The following is a 15,281-nucleotide window of genomic DNA, read 5'->3' as shown; positions in this document are numbered from 1 at the left end:
ATAATAATAATTTGGATTTTTTTTTACTAAAGGATTCTTTTAGCATAGCTAATGTTTTTCTTGAAGAATAGTATGTCTAAATGCTTTCAGTTTGAGTTCATTAAACACAAAAAAGATAAGTATCAAAGAATCCTTATTCTAAATTGTTACAGATTTTGTTGGATGTGCCTACTGTGATCATTAGTTGTCATGTACCTAGCTGTTCACGTAATTCAGCATGTGCACAGGTATTCATTAGCAAATACCAGTCACATAGTTCTTCTCTTCACTAAGTCTGCACTGTAACCTGCTGCTGTGCTCGTTTCCCAGGTTATGTTGTGTGGCATGCAGGAAGTTGATTTGGCAGATTGGCAGAGAAATACTGTTTATCGACATTATACAAGGAACAGCAAGCAAATCATTTGGTTTTGGCAGGTATTTGCTTTTTTTATCTTTCTAAAACAAAGGGTTCAAAGAAAATGTTTTCTCGTGAGACAGTGGTTTAAAAAACAGTTCATTTTTAAAATTGACACTGCCTTTGGACTTGGTTTTTAGTCTTTGAATTATAAAATCAGAAGTTGAATATGTGAACATTTGTTAAAGGAGTTTCCATTGCTTATTTTGATGGTCTTTCCTAAGTGGGAAAATGAATGATGGAATCTTCTTTAAGTAGTAATTTAATGGTAATATTTGCAGACATAGCATGTTTTTTCTGGTAGTATCAAAGTAGTTTATAAATTCTACTTAATTCTAGAAGTAAATGAGGAAGTATGTTTTGTTTTTTGTTTGCTTTTTAAGCCCGTGTGGGGCTTGAACTCAACGTCCCTGAGACCAAGACCTGAGCTGAGATCAAGAGTCAGGTGCTTAACCATCTGAGCACCCCCCCAAACGCCCCACTAGTATGTTTTTTTAATGAGAAAGTTAGTGTAGATATAGATACTTAATTCCTCAGGTGTGATAATATATATGCTAGGGAATTAGGGTAGTCTAAAGGATAATGCCCAAGAAGGACTTCTTTTTTCTTTCCTTCCCTTACTTCCTTTCTTTTGTTGGTGTTTTAGCTTAAACTGTAGTAGGGTGGTCTTATCCAAATGCTGCATGCTAATCTTGAAGCACATTTTATTAGATTTTGTGTGTTTGAGAATTTCAAATCTCTAGGCCCAAGGATATTCTTCACAAAAATCCACTAATTGAGATTTATTTGAGCAATTTAGTGACTGAACTTGTAGTTTATGTATGCTGAACTGTCATTTTCAGATGAAAACTAAGCCTGAGATTTTGTTTAATACTAGAGAAAGACTTTCCAGAAGTGGAATCTTTTGATAAGGATATGTCATTTATTTACTAACAATTTAAAGAAGTGTAGAAACTTCTAGAAATTTATAGGTATACTTCAACATATGCAAAATGGCACATACTAGATAGATTATTTATTGCACTACTATTGGTATACTAACAGAGACTTGAAATATCTAAATGTCCATTGGGAGGGGACTAAGTATATAAATTATATAACTGTTCTGTAATTCTGTACATTGTAATCATTCTTTTACTTTTTTAATGGAAATTAACAAAAATATTGGAGAATGAGATGTTTCAGTACAATTTTAAGGGAAGAGGAAGGTGTATATACTATGCTATTGGGCTAAAAGGAAAATTTATATTCTGTGTATTCAAAATGTATGCTGGAACAGCCGATTCCTGAACAACAAGGGTTTGAATTGTTCCAGCTACTTATACATGGATTTTTTACAGCACAGTACTATAAATGTATTTTCCTTATGATTTTCTTAGTAACATTTTTTTTCTCTAGCATATTTTACTGTAAGAATATAGTATATAATACATATACAGAATATGTGTTGTTCATCAGTATGGCTTCTGGTCAGCAATATAGGTCATTAATTAAGTTTTGGGGAGTCAAAAGTTGTATGTGGATTTTCCTGAGATTTCAACTGCACAGGGTAGGGGTCAGCGCCTCTAACCCCTGCGTTGTTCAAGGGTCAACTGTATACCAATACATCATCTCTGAAAAGGTAGAGAAAAAACTGGTCGCAAGGTGTGAGAGCTGCTCTTGATGCTGTACCTTTTAAACAAAGGATGCCTGGCTGGCTCATTTGGTGAGAGCATGTGACTCTTGATCATAGAGTTTACAAAAAATAATAAATGAATAAAATAAAAAGTAGGAATAAGTCCATTTTCAAGCCTAAAATACCTGAATTGCATCACATACAGAACCTATGTGGGTATTTATAATCTTTCTAGGCTCTTTATTAGCTTCTTCACTCTTCATATTCTTGGACTTTTCCTTGAACATTTGTGTCTGTACCTGAGGAGCTTGAACTTTGGGCCATGTGAATCCAAATGAGTAGTTGTGTTTTCCAGATTGGGTTTGTTTTAGGAAAAGAGTTGGTTTATGCCAGACGTGGTAATAAGCTCTGTTTCTTGTGTCTTGATGAAATGTGTACCCTAACACAGTTCTATGCAGAAATGGTTTTGGTCTTATATTAGCACTTTTTGTCTTCCCCTTACCCAAAGTATATTTTTGTTTACTTTTCATAAATTTTATCTTCTAAGATGCACTTCTGCTCTCAGACTGCTCCGTAAGTTCCCCTGCCTTCTGCTACGGATACTCAGACTAATTCAAATCTATATTCCACCACATTACACATTTGCATCCCTCTTTGAAAAGATAGTAAATGAACTAAATAGTCTAACAAAATGCATAGTTTAAGTTTTCAAGTATGCAGAATCCGAAGAGTCGAGAAAATAGTTACAGTGGGAGAAAATACTGCAAACTGTTGAGAGTGGCGATTTGAAGTGTTCGTTAGTTTTTGGTAGCTTATAAAGAGAGGAGGGTAGTTGACTCGGGTCAGGATAATGGGTTAGAGCTCAGGAGACCAAGTGTTCTGCCGCTTAGCAGCAGTTTGAGAAAGACCAAGTGTTTTATCTCTAGGTGTCTGTTGTTTGTCTGCGTGCATGTACACTGGGGATGCCAAGGACGGTACCTGTGTCCTTGTCCTGGTGCAGGAGCTAAACACACCAAGAGCATAGGGCACAGCTGGGCAGCAGCCCTCACTAGGTGACTGCTGTCATAACGAACAGCATCTGTCCTGGTTACCTCTCAGTGGTAGGACCTTTTGAAGCCTCCCATTTCCCTCTCTGTGAGGTGGACATAAGAAGAGTAGTAGCCAACCAGTGGTGTCCTCGTGAGGATAAACTAAAGATTCATGATGTACTTCACATATGCCTCACCTTAATAAATTCTTGAAGAAATTTAATAATTTAAGTATCTACTATTTTAATTATTAGATTATTTTATATTAAAGTAAATTTGGTTTTGTTACACAGTTTGTGAAGGAGACAGACAATGAAGTGAGGATGCGACTATTACAGTTTGTCACTGGAACCTGCCGGTTACCTCTAGGAGGATTTGCTGAGCTCATGGGTAAATGCAGTTTTACTGCAGTTTCTCTGTAGATAGTTTTGTGATAATAATGGCGTTTAGACCTAAACCAGACTTGAATCTAAGGAGTATTCTTCTATGCTCTCTCTAGGGCATCTATGAGAAGAAAGACTAATTAATAGTTAATACCAAGTACATTTATAAGACAGAAATGAAGCTGCTTACATAGTCTGGCTGGCCAGTGCTTTTGCTCCTTAGGGTGATGGTGAAGGGAGCAAAATTCTTTAGAGCTACTTCTTTTTCCACTGATTCAAATCGTATATTGCTGGATTTCTGCAGCAATAAGAAGCTTCTCTAGGCAGAAGTGATTTACATTTTATTCCGTATTAGTCATAGGACTATGTGACATATTCTGTTATATAACTAGTTGTTAAAAACAAAAAGTTTAAAGGACCAGATAAATTTTGTCTTATTTTCCTGGTTTAGGAAGTAATGGGCCTCAAAAATTTTGCATTGAAAAAGTTGGCAAAGACACCTGGTTACCAAGAAGCCACACATGGTAAGTTCAAGAATCCTAAATAAGAAGGTGAAAGTCAGAGAATCTTTAATATGTAAGACCCAGTATAAGTTCTTATTCATTAAAGTAGCTAGAATTTCAGTTTTTAGAACAGACTAATATGGCATTCTGTAACTGAACACTTTGGAATGATTTCTGTACTTGGTTAATATACTGAGAAATGTATCCATTGATTAAACAGTTATTTAGAACAACTACTATGAAAAAAAAAAACCTTTGTATAAAGAAGATTGAAGTGCTCCCAGCCTTTTATGAAGTTTGCACTCCATTAGGGGAAGGGAACACAAACGACAAGTCAACTAGTTGAAAACTAAGAAGGCCCTTCAAAGGAAATAAAGAAGATGCTATAAAAAAACTGAAGGGAACCTCCTCTAGATTGTGTGATCAGGGAGATTTCTCAGAAACAACGTTTGGGTTTGATAAATAGCATACTGCGGGAACAAAAGGAAAAGTGCATTCTTTGTACAGGCATTTCTATAGACCTTGAAGTAAGAAATTGCTTTTCAGGGAAATTAAAGATGACTGGTATGACTGGAATTTAGTGAATGAGGGAAGAGAAGGATAAAAATTTTTGAAATGTAAGCAGGCACTAAATTATGTAGGGCCTTGTAGGCTGTTATAAGGAACTTGGATTTCACTCTAAGGGCAGTTAGAAGCCTTTGAAGAGCTTTAAATAGCAACTAATGAGATTCAGGAAAAACCACTCAGGCAACAGAGGAGGAATCAGATTCAAGACTGAAGGCTGGGAGATTAGTTAACAGCAGTGTTAAGAGTCAAAAGCTGAGCATTGCTTAGGTGGTATGTGGTTCTTTCAGGAGGTCAGAACCGCTTTCACACTAAGCAGTTATTTGCCTTTTTATTATTTTGACACTTGCACTTATAGTGCAGAAGCAACAGTGGGTAAAAATGCTGTGCCTCAGCACAAATCAAGGCAGTGGCACCAAAATGCCATCTCCATTCTTTAGCATCTCACCCCTGCGGTTTACAGAAAAGGGGTGGGGGAGCCAATCTCTTTTAAGATTATTCTTTACGAAGAAGTGAAGAGTGATTAGATCTTGATGCTTGAATATCTTTTTAATATTCTGTAAGACAAAATGGGAAGCCTGCATGAAGCACTTACACACACCAGAGAATTGTGGTTGTCTTGAGGGGAAGGCTCTTTGGCAGTTGAGCTGAAAGCTGAACCAGCTTGCTTTTTTAATGAAACATTGTTTGCCAATCCTACCTTTCAAGTAAAAACTGTTTACCTGGCAGACATTTTCTTGAAAAGTAGTGAAGTTATCAGTAGCTTATCACTTCAAGGAAAACAACTGACAGCATTTGTAGGCAACGATGAAAGTTGAGGTTTCAAGCAAAAATTAAAATTTGGGAAAACCTGTATAGACCAACCACCATGAGCTTGAAAGCTTCCCGGACTTATCTGATATTGGTGGTATTATTAACAAATGTGATCTTTTCTTTCTGTTACATAATTAACTGTCAACATTTGGAAATACTTTATAACTTGGTGAACCATTATTTTGAAATGACCAATGCATGATATTACAAACCCATGCATGGGTAAAAGATCTATTCAAAGTACAAGATAAACCACTGGATTTTGTGTAAAAAAGGTGGAAAAAGTTCTCTGATATGATGTCAGAGCCCATATTATGTGTTACTTTGTCAAACGTAATATCTAAGAATAATAGCAGCTACCTGAAAAAAATGAGATGACTGGAGTACATCTGTTTTCTAACTGCATATCTGTGGGAACAAATTTTCATAAACTTCATATAGTGCAACAAAATAAATGCACACAAGGATAGCAGAAACTAGGTATCTTCCATTAAGCTAGACATTAAAAAGATTTGCAAAAATAATAAAACAAGGTCAATCTTTGTATTATTTTTTGAAAAGTTTTTCTTTTCATAAAAATAAGTTTATTTCAAAAGGATTTTCTCAATTTTAACTTCTATTACAGTAAATATCAAACATAATTGATATAAACAAAGCTCTTTGGGATTCTCAATATTTTAAAGTGTGAAAAGGGATCATAACCTAAAAAAAATTTGAGAACACCAGCCTAGATTAAATTGATGAATCCAAAAGAGAATTCTTGAGGCAGGGGAGAGTTCATAACCAAAGGAGATAGTTCTTCAAGAAAGATGAAAAGAATTGGGATGCTGAGTACGAATTAAGGAATTGGCCTCTAATAAAAACAAACACTTCCTTTATTGTAATAGAAAAAGAAACGGTGGACTTTAAACTATAGAGGTTTGTTTTGTTTTTTTTTTTGTATTTTTTTTTATTGGAGTTCGATTTGCCAACATATAGAAACTATAGAGTTAATCACTATTGGTTTCTGTTTTCTCGAAGTACAAGGTGAGGTCACTGGCTAAGAATGAAAAAAGTAAAAACTTTTGAGGAGAAAGAATGAGCTGTCAGAGTAGGCAAGTATTTACCAGAGAAATATGGCTGAGAATGCTGCGCAATATTGGACTGCCCTCTAGGATCTTTATAAAGTAACGCCAGTCTGTCTCACTTTAGGAGTCTTCCTTCCAGTAATTTTCAGCTGTTAAGGCCCAAGAAATGAAAAACTAGAGGGCTGAATTAATGAAGTGTTCGAGCTTTGATTAGTAGGGTCTAAAGTGGGAGAGACAAGGATTTAAAAGTATTTGCAAGGTAGTCCTGCGTTACAGGGCTGGGCTGTGGATTAAGTACAAAGTAAGGATAGAAGAGTGAGGAGAGGCATGGGTGGTGAGAAAGATAGGGGCTAATAGATTGCCATTTCAATTGAAGGAAGCTGGAAAAACGAAATAAGAGTTTTTAATTAGAAATTTCCTTTCCTGGTGATGACAAGGTTCAAAGTGTTATCTTGAAGTCAGTAACTTCAGTAGAGGAATAGGTCGCTGAAACGGAGAACTGGGAGGCCATGCATGGGTGTTGGGTATCATCCAAGTGAATGGGAGGAAGACACAAACCAGGTGCCAAAGCTTTCAATGACTAACGAATAGGACCATGAGGTCAACAGAGGATAGAAAAGTTGAGAAAGAAGGTTGTTTGGCTAGATCGTGTGTGCCTCAGAGGAGAGAAGTTTTGTTGATTGGCCACAGGGAAATGGTATGTTTCAGACTAGCTGGATTTGTAGTTAAGGCAAGAGAGGAGTTCTTCAGACTGTAGAAAACTGCAAATCAGAAAACAGAAGTTTAGAAGATCTGAGGTGGAGGACAGGGAAGAGGTGGGGATTTAATTCAGGTCAGCGGAACGCAGTTGATCCAGAGATAATAGTTTTTAGTAGTGACTAAGGTAAGCAGTGCTACTGTCTGTGGTAAAGTGGTGTTGATGATCCTCAGGTGGAGTGCTGCTCTCACGCCCAACGCTTTGCTTACTGAGGTGGCGACTTGGATCAGGGGTTCCTCAGGCTGTCAAGTGGTACAAGCCAGCGGGGTGCTGTTCGCTTAGTCCACTGGAACTAAGTTATCAGTGTCTTCCCTTCTTATCGATCAATAGAAGTAGAAATTTGACTCAAAGCTGGAACTAAAACAAAGCTAAACGTAAAACATTCCGAAATCCACATAATAAGTGCTCAATAAAAGACAAATAGATTTTGGTATAGTCTCATCCTTTGGCTTATGTCTTAAACGGAACCCTGTTTGGGACGTTTTCAAGTAATCCACTGTCTTAGGTAGTTCAATTCATCATTTTACTAAATGCGTCAATGTTAGGAGAGCAGAGCAGACTGCCCCTCATGGGTTTTAGAATCTAATGGAAGAAACCAATCAATCATAATACAGAGTAAATTATGTCTAAGATGCTCAAGGAGAATTATTTGTAGTCCAAAAGTTGTAGCATCTGGAATGATTCTTAGTGCATATTATTTTCACGGGCAGAAAAAGTATTCTAGATCATGAGAGCCGTAAGAACATGTCACAAGACAGAGGAGTGTGTGGCGCTTGGAGAACATGAACTCCCAGAGCCCAGGCAGCTTCCTGGCCCCGTACCTTTAATCCATACTAATCAGAAGCAGCAGAGGCCTTTTTTGTTTTCGTTTTTTAAATGAAACACTTCACGAGTTTGCCCGTCATCCCTATGCAGGGGCCCCGCTAATCTCATTGTTCCATTTTTAGTATACGTGCTAAGCAGGCCCAGCAAAGAGGAAGTATCTGGGAGTGAACGAAGGCCAGAGATTCAGGAGGATGACTGAATCTGACGACGACTCTACGTGAAAGATGTTAAGAACTAGAAAGGAACAGGTGGTCTTAGTATGTAGGAGTCCACTGAAAGATTCTTCTCTTGACCTCTGCTCAGTGTACCGAGAAGCAGGGAGGGGTACATGGGCTGCTTAAATGACTACCGTTTAATATATTTAAGAGAATAACACGGTTTGAGGAAAACACCATTTTAATTGACTGTCTTGTTTCCAGAGGTTCTTGATTATCAGGTTTCCTGACTCTTACCTGGGAGTTGGGGCGAGGGCAGATGGGAGCGGTAGCAGGGAACCTGGATAATCGGTAACCTTCCATATGAGAAATGAACATGAGAACAGCCTTAACTACATTAGAGCTATTTCACTAGACATTTAGTGTGTCCAGTCCAGCTAAATGCAGCACAGGGAATTCCTTGGAGTCTGGCAGGAATGGAAAGACAAAAAGTGTGTATTTATTGGCTCTCTCCACCCCAAAATGTAAGTAAACGCCTGAGGATTAGGGACTGTAGTTTATCACTCTGCATCACCAGCTCCTGGAAATACATCTAATAGATTCTTAATAACTGGTAAGTGAATGAAAGAAATGAAAGAATCTTAAAAACCCAGAAGTTATGGGGAGTTGTCATAACTAATAATTACAACTTTCTCTGGGAAATGTCAAAAAAGTATACTTTTATGAATGTTTTCATTTCAGTAGCTCGCCATAAGAAGTCTGTATATGGTAATATAGTAGTGAATGGTTAGAATACTTCTGGCAAAATCTTTGTAACTTCCACTATCCATTTAGTTTTGCAAATGTGCTTTAAGAATTATTTTATTAGAAATTTTTAGAGTCTGTTTTATTGAAAACACATCTGTTTTTGTTTTTGTTCAGTTTTAATCGCTTGGATCTACCACCATATAAGAGTTATGAACAACTAAAGGAAAAACTTCTTTTTGCAATAGAAGAGACAGAGGGATTTGGACAAGAATGAATGTGGCTTCTTGTCTTGGAGGAGCTCTTGCATTTAAATACCCCAGCCAAGAAAAATTGCACAGTGTATATAAGCTGTTCATTCTGTACAGTGAATTTTCTGAACCTCTCAAAGTATAAATGTTTTCCGTTCTTCCACAGAAATATGCAAAACAGTCCATCCTTTTCTACTTTATTTATTGTGACTGACCAGGAAAAAGACCAACCTTAAATTTTGAAGCAAGCAAGAGACTTTATTAAAAATAAGTATATATCTATATAAGCATATATGATTGTGGCTCTAGTTTTATAGAGCTCTGAGTATATTACAGGACAGCCGTTCATTCAGAAATAATCTGGATTTGCTTTACCTTGTTTCTATTATCCAGAGGACAAAGTACAAATTGCTTCATGACCTTCTCCCTTATGTAACACCTCCTGCCGGTGTTTACTTTGCATGGCTGTTCAGGAAGGTATTAAGGGCTTAGGCCACATCTTACTTTGAGTATGAAAAAAAAAAATGCTGCTGGCTTTTCTGAAGACAGGCATTTGGACCTGTCAATTTGTTTTAAATAAATACAATAGTTGAAAATTTTCCCTCTTTGCTACATCACTAACAAAGTAATGAATGAAACCATAAAGCACATGTAAGTCGTACACTAGATCCAATGCCATTTAGTTCATTATAGAGATTGCAAAGAATTCATGAAGCAGCAAAGAGGCTTGTTTACATGTTACTTTGGGATGCTAGGTATTTGTGGAGTCAAGAAATCAGGTACTCATGTACTTTTGTTTTTAAGTCTGTGATGTTCTTTAATTCAGAATAAATTGACGCAGTTTGATACTTAGGAACATATAATAAGGTAATATGAATGAACATTTTCACTTTTGGTTAAGAGTTTTGGTTTTATAAAACCAGATGGACTGAGGAGTTGTATAAGCATTTGAACACAGATTTATTTTCTATTAGTGTTCGTATATCTTCATTCCTCTTAAATTCATGAAAATTTTATGATCTGAATTATACAAGCATATTAAAAGATCTCTTGGTCCCAGCCCCCTTTTTACATAGATCATTATTTTTGTCCTAATAACTTTTTAATTATCAAGGGCATTTGCTGAACTACAAAGATATATAACAAATTAAAATCTGGTGTGAATGTTATTAATGCTATTTTAGCAAACTGGGCTTCCTTGTTAATAACAAAAATTTAAATTTCCATTTATATCATTTCAATATGCAGTGTAAATTTCGGTAAGTTAAAAATCTTTTTATAACCATGAACAGACATCTTAAAATGTTCTCTGTAACATATTTAACTAAGTACATGTGGAAAATACTAGTATACAATTTCCCTAAACAGTTTTTGTTTTGCCAAAATTTTATTTTTCTACATATTAGATTGTGTTCTGCACTTCTATTCAAAGTTCGTAGTAAAGATGAAATAAAGGCAGTGATCCACTATGTTGAATAGACTCCTTTCCCAAATCCTAATCTGACACTGGGCTATTTTGAAGCATAAAGAATTAAAAACAAATACTAACGTATATGACATGTGATAGAGGTGACCAGCCTTCAAAAGGGCTACTTAAGTTACACCGTAGAAAGCACCACTACTCAATTTTGCCATGACATGACCGAGGTTGTTGATAAACACCATTCAGTGGCAGGGACAGTGTGAGAATGCCACTTAGCAGACCTGCCTGAAGACGGGAGGCTCTCGGGCTGCTGGTCCCCTCTCCTCACTTCAGGTAAGAACTTACTGTTCGCCCGTGGAGGCCACGCGCAGCCCACACAGACCAAGGCAGCTTCCTGAGGAAGCCTGTTTGGAAGAACCCAGGGCCTCTACCTTTCCACCCCAAGGACAGAATCCAGGCCTCCAGGCAGGGTCTGTTGTCTTGATTCGTATATTCAGTGGCTGTGAGAGAAACCAAAATGTGGGCCACCTCTCACCTTCTCGCTTTTCCCATCCTTGTCCTGTGCTGGGCTAGACAGGCTCACTGTGTCTGAAATGAAGACACAGAATGAGGCTCAGAAACAGACTCCTATTGTTCCTTCATTTCAGCGACACCCAACTCCCCACCGCCACCACCACCAAAGGAAGCCCAGGGAATGGGTCACAGGCACAATACAGGCTCAGTCAGACCAGTTTTCTGTCTTCCCAGGAAAGCAGCTATACGTGGCTTTTGAGTGCTTCCTGGGCAGTTTGAAGCAGAGCTGAGGAAACCTTTTACCACGCCGCCCCTCGTTAACCACCTGCCTGTCCTCTTTAAAACTAGATGGGCTGATAGGGGTGAAAACTAGGGATAAGGGTCAAAATACCATTTAGCAACACTGCTTCCGTTAAAAATGACCCCTGACTGGGAAGTTCATCTGGACTGGGAACTCTCCAGACTCTGGATAATAAACCGTACCTTTGGATTTCCCAGAGGAAACCCATAACTGATGTCCCTTAGGAGGTCCCTGAGCTGGGAGCTGGGTGCATGCTCCGCTACAGACTGCTGCTGTGAGGAGTCCTCACGGGGACTTGCTGGCCAGTTGTGGTTCCTTCTTACCGCCTCCTCAGTAAGCCTGTTAGACTTGAGTCTGGATGTTTGCTGCACCCTGCGGATACTGAAGTCCGAAGTCTCCTCACTGAAATATGTAGATGAGAGGACAAAGGTTGTCTTAAAAACACTCCCAAGTTTTCTCAATCTCTGAACTTAAAGAGCCAGATGAGGTAAAAATGGGGAATTGGTCTGTCTCTAGGGGAAAACCCAGACCTTATCAGGAGCCTTCTACTTTTTGAAGCTCCTCTGTACTGAGTGTATATTCCTCACTCCTAGGACAACACAGTTCACTGTTCTGAGCAGTGCAATGGGTCAGACCAGGGCATTCATTAAAATAATCCCACGGCCCTTGCCAGAGTAATCCACTCCTCCTAGTTTTTCTTCCCCGTAATGCCCAGGCACACACGATCCAAAAATAGGTTGTATGGTGACCACCACAGGAAATCAAAGAATATTCCTCAAATAATATAATAGCAATCTAGTAGCAAAAATGTACGACTCAAAAAGTGGCATCTCCTGAATTCCAAATTCTCTCCCCCAAATCTCAACTAAGAACACAGATAATAGCATTTAGAAGAAGTATTTACTGATACAGTAAGTCCTCTGCATTCTTTCATCCTTACAACCCTAAGATTGGGGTTTGCCCTCTGTTGTAATGATGCTTGTTTTACAGATAAGAAAATATCTTCATTTTTATGAAGGCCACATAAGCTAGTTCACAGGCTATGATTTAACCATTCGATTGGGAAAACTTTCCTAAGAAGTTAACGGAAAGCTTTCGGATTTTCTAGAGTAGCCACTTTCCAAATCCAGATTTATTCTCAATCCTGAAAAGGGAACTTGTTCACAAGGTGAGGTGCTTCACCCGTCACCCACAGCCCATTGTCTGTAATATGTTTAGAAGAGAGAATGCTATAAACTCGGTTCACCTGCATGTGAGGGGGAGTAAGCGTCTCAAACTAGCAGTCACATCCGCAACACACAGCAGTTAAGCGGGACTGCACAGGAAGGAGAATAATGGGGCCCTTAGGGTTCGTTCCCAGAAGCAGTAGGTCTCACTGTGAATGGAGATGCCAAGAATCAGAGACAAAGTACACACCCTCAGAATCTTAGGAATGTATGTCGCGGAGAGGGGACCTATCCCTTAGTTTAAGGGGAAAAAAGGGAAGGTAACAGCTCCAAAAATTAGGACCTGGCAACTGCACTCCTAGGTGTTGGTAAAACTTGTACCTGATGTTCACAGGAATCAAAGACTGGAAACAGCCTAAATGCCCTTCAGTGAATGGTTAAGTAAATGGTACACAAATGCAGGGCAATAGTGTCAGGAGTACAGACCACTCAACTACTGACGAGATTCAGAGGGTCTGAAAGGAATTCTGTCCCAACGAAAAGGCCAGTTCTCAAAAGGCTACATATTCTCTTCCATTTACATAACATTCTGGAGCAGACGCCAGGACTAGGGATGGTGGTAGAGAGGGCAAGTGGAAGAGTGTGACCCTGCAGGATAGCACTGACCAGGGAGTTTGAGCAGTTGGTGGAATGGTTCTGTCTTGAGTGTAGCGGCAGTTAAAAAAGAAACCTGCAGGTGGGGCACCCTAGTGGCTCAGTCAAGTCTGCCTTCAGCTCAAGTCCTGACCCTGGAGTCCTGGGACGGAGCTGCACATCAGACCCCCTGCTCAGCCAGGAGTCTGGTTCTCTTTCTCCCTCCCCACTCCCCCTGGCTTGTGCTGTTTCTCTCAAAATCTTAAAAAAAAAAAAAAAAAAAACCGGCATGTGACAAAATTACATAGAACACACATAAATGAGAGCATTTAGAATTAAAATCTGAATAAGATCTATGGCCTATACCAGTTACCTGGTTTTGATACTGTACTGTAGACATCTAGGACCTCTACCTTTTGAAAAATGATTTCTACCTTTTATCCACCCGAACTTCCTATGAATCTATAATGATTTCAAAGCAAAAAAAAAAAAAAAAAAAGCCTCTTTTAAAGCACTGTGAAATATCAGAAGATAGCTTTATTACTGAAAGATCATTTCACAAAAACTACTTTATAGAGGTTATTCTTGAACACATCCAAACCCTTAACCTCCCATTTGATTCCTTGGTACCACTGGTAACAACAAACACACATACACAGTCACACCTCCAGAAAATATTAAAAGTCACTATAAGAGAAAACTGAAAAAGAAAATTTCAGATAAAAAATGTTCAAAACAAAAAACATTAACACAATATACTAATATGAATTAAATGTAAGTAACTACAGATACCAGAAAAATCCAAATTAGAAATTTAGAAACTGGGCAGCCCAGGTGGCTTAGCAGTTTAGTGCAGTCTTCGGCCCAGGATCGAGTCCCGCCTTTGGCTCCTCCCTTCATGAAGCCTGCTTCTCCCTCTACTTGTGTCTCTGCCGCTCTCTTTCTCTCTGTGTCTCTCATTAATAAATAAAATCTTTAAAAAAAATTTAGAATCTCAGAACTGGACAAACTAAACTGAAATCTTTGCTGACTGAAATTGGGGAAAAAAATGGAAGAAAAACATCTCAGAAGTGAAGACAAAATCTGAAGAAGAAAACAAAAATAAGGGACATGGAAAACAAATTGAAAGAGCCAAGAAAATGAACCAAGAGGTAAAAAAAATCAGAGAAATAATTTAATAATCAGGCAAAGAAGATCTAATATACATATAATTAAAGTCACTGAATATAAGATGGAACAGTGGTTCTCAAAAGTAGGGTAAGGCAAATGTGGAATGAAGGACAGTCTAAGATAACTGGACTGGCCTCTTCAAAAAGTCCATGAATGATGGGGTAAGAAAAAAAACAATGGGAGAACAGCTCTAGATTTCTTAAAACTAAGGCAGAAAATCAAATACAATATGTGATTAACTGGAGCCTGGTTTTTCAAAACTGTAAGGCATCCTAGGATATTTTAGAAAATATGAATATGGCTGGATATTGGAAGATGATATTGAAGAATTATTGTTAACTTTTTGTTGTGATAATGGGTTTATTTGAAGGATGTCCTTATTTTGAGATAACATGTGTTGAAGTCTTTAGGGAGGAAGTATGTTGCCTATAATAAATTTCAAAAGTTTAGAAATACACACATACACACACACACACACACACACACACACCAGTAAAATATAGCCCAAGATTAGCAATTGAAGATGGGTATATAGAGTCCAGGACTTTGTTTTCCTTTTTGTTTGAAAATATACATGATGACACAGAAACAGCCCACACCCATGTAGTTCACTGTTAACAACTGTCAAATCATTTGGGGGAAAACCCACCTATGCAATGTACTCGATTTATCTAAGTGACATCCAAGACAATCCTTTTTCTAGAACAGTTCTGCAGTGGTGGCATCCCAGCCTCAAGTAATACTGTCCTGCCTATTTAAAACCTCTTACTTTCTATTTCACCATTGAGTTCTGTGTTCCTATCACCCTATTAGGGCAGAGAATCTGGGCTTTATCTAGTGACAAAATCAGTGCTCCACTTATGAGACTATGTCCCATTAAAAAAATCACTCCATTTTCTGTCCTCTCCTGACTTAAGTTTTTTCCTTATACAGGTTGTTTCCAAGAGCCATCATTTTACTACTTTATACCAAGAAC

General features: G+C 38.1%; 1 protein-coding gene across 4 annotated transcripts in view; it reads left to right on the top strand.

Moving 5' to 3' along the window:
* WWP1 (WW domain containing E3 ubiquitin protein ligase 1) overlaps nucleotides 1-15,281 on the top strand; it is a 178,518-nt gene that overhangs the window by 109,751 nt on the left and 53,486 nt on the right. For 2 of the 4 annotated variants that reach the window (XM_041768534.1, XM_041768535.1), the window contains 4 exons: nucleotides 310-414; nucleotides 3,331-3,427; nucleotides 3,872-3,944; nucleotides 9,026-10,568. In XM_041768534.1, the coding sequence (XP_041624468.1) occupies nucleotides 310-414; nucleotides 3,331-3,427; nucleotides 3,872-3,944; nucleotides 9,026-9,125 (375 nt within the window). In that variant the 3' untranslated portion in view covers nucleotides 9,126-10,568. Of the gene's footprint in view, nucleotides 1-309; nucleotides 415-3,330; nucleotides 3,428-3,871; nucleotides 3,945-7,297; nucleotides 9,000-9,025; nucleotides 10,569-15,281 lie in introns of those variants that run through there. The other 2 variants (XM_041768533.1, XM_041768531.1) reach the window with 2 other exon arrangements.

This window comes from Vulpes lagopus, chromosome 9, assembly GCF_018345385.1.
Source record: "Vulpes lagopus strain Blue_001 chromosome 9, ASM1834538v1, whole genome shotgun sequence".
Lineage (NCBI taxonomy): Eukaryota > Metazoa > Chordata > Mammalia > Carnivora > Canidae > Vulpes > Vulpes lagopus.
This window is presented reverse-complemented; position numbering and strand designations above follow the sequence as displayed.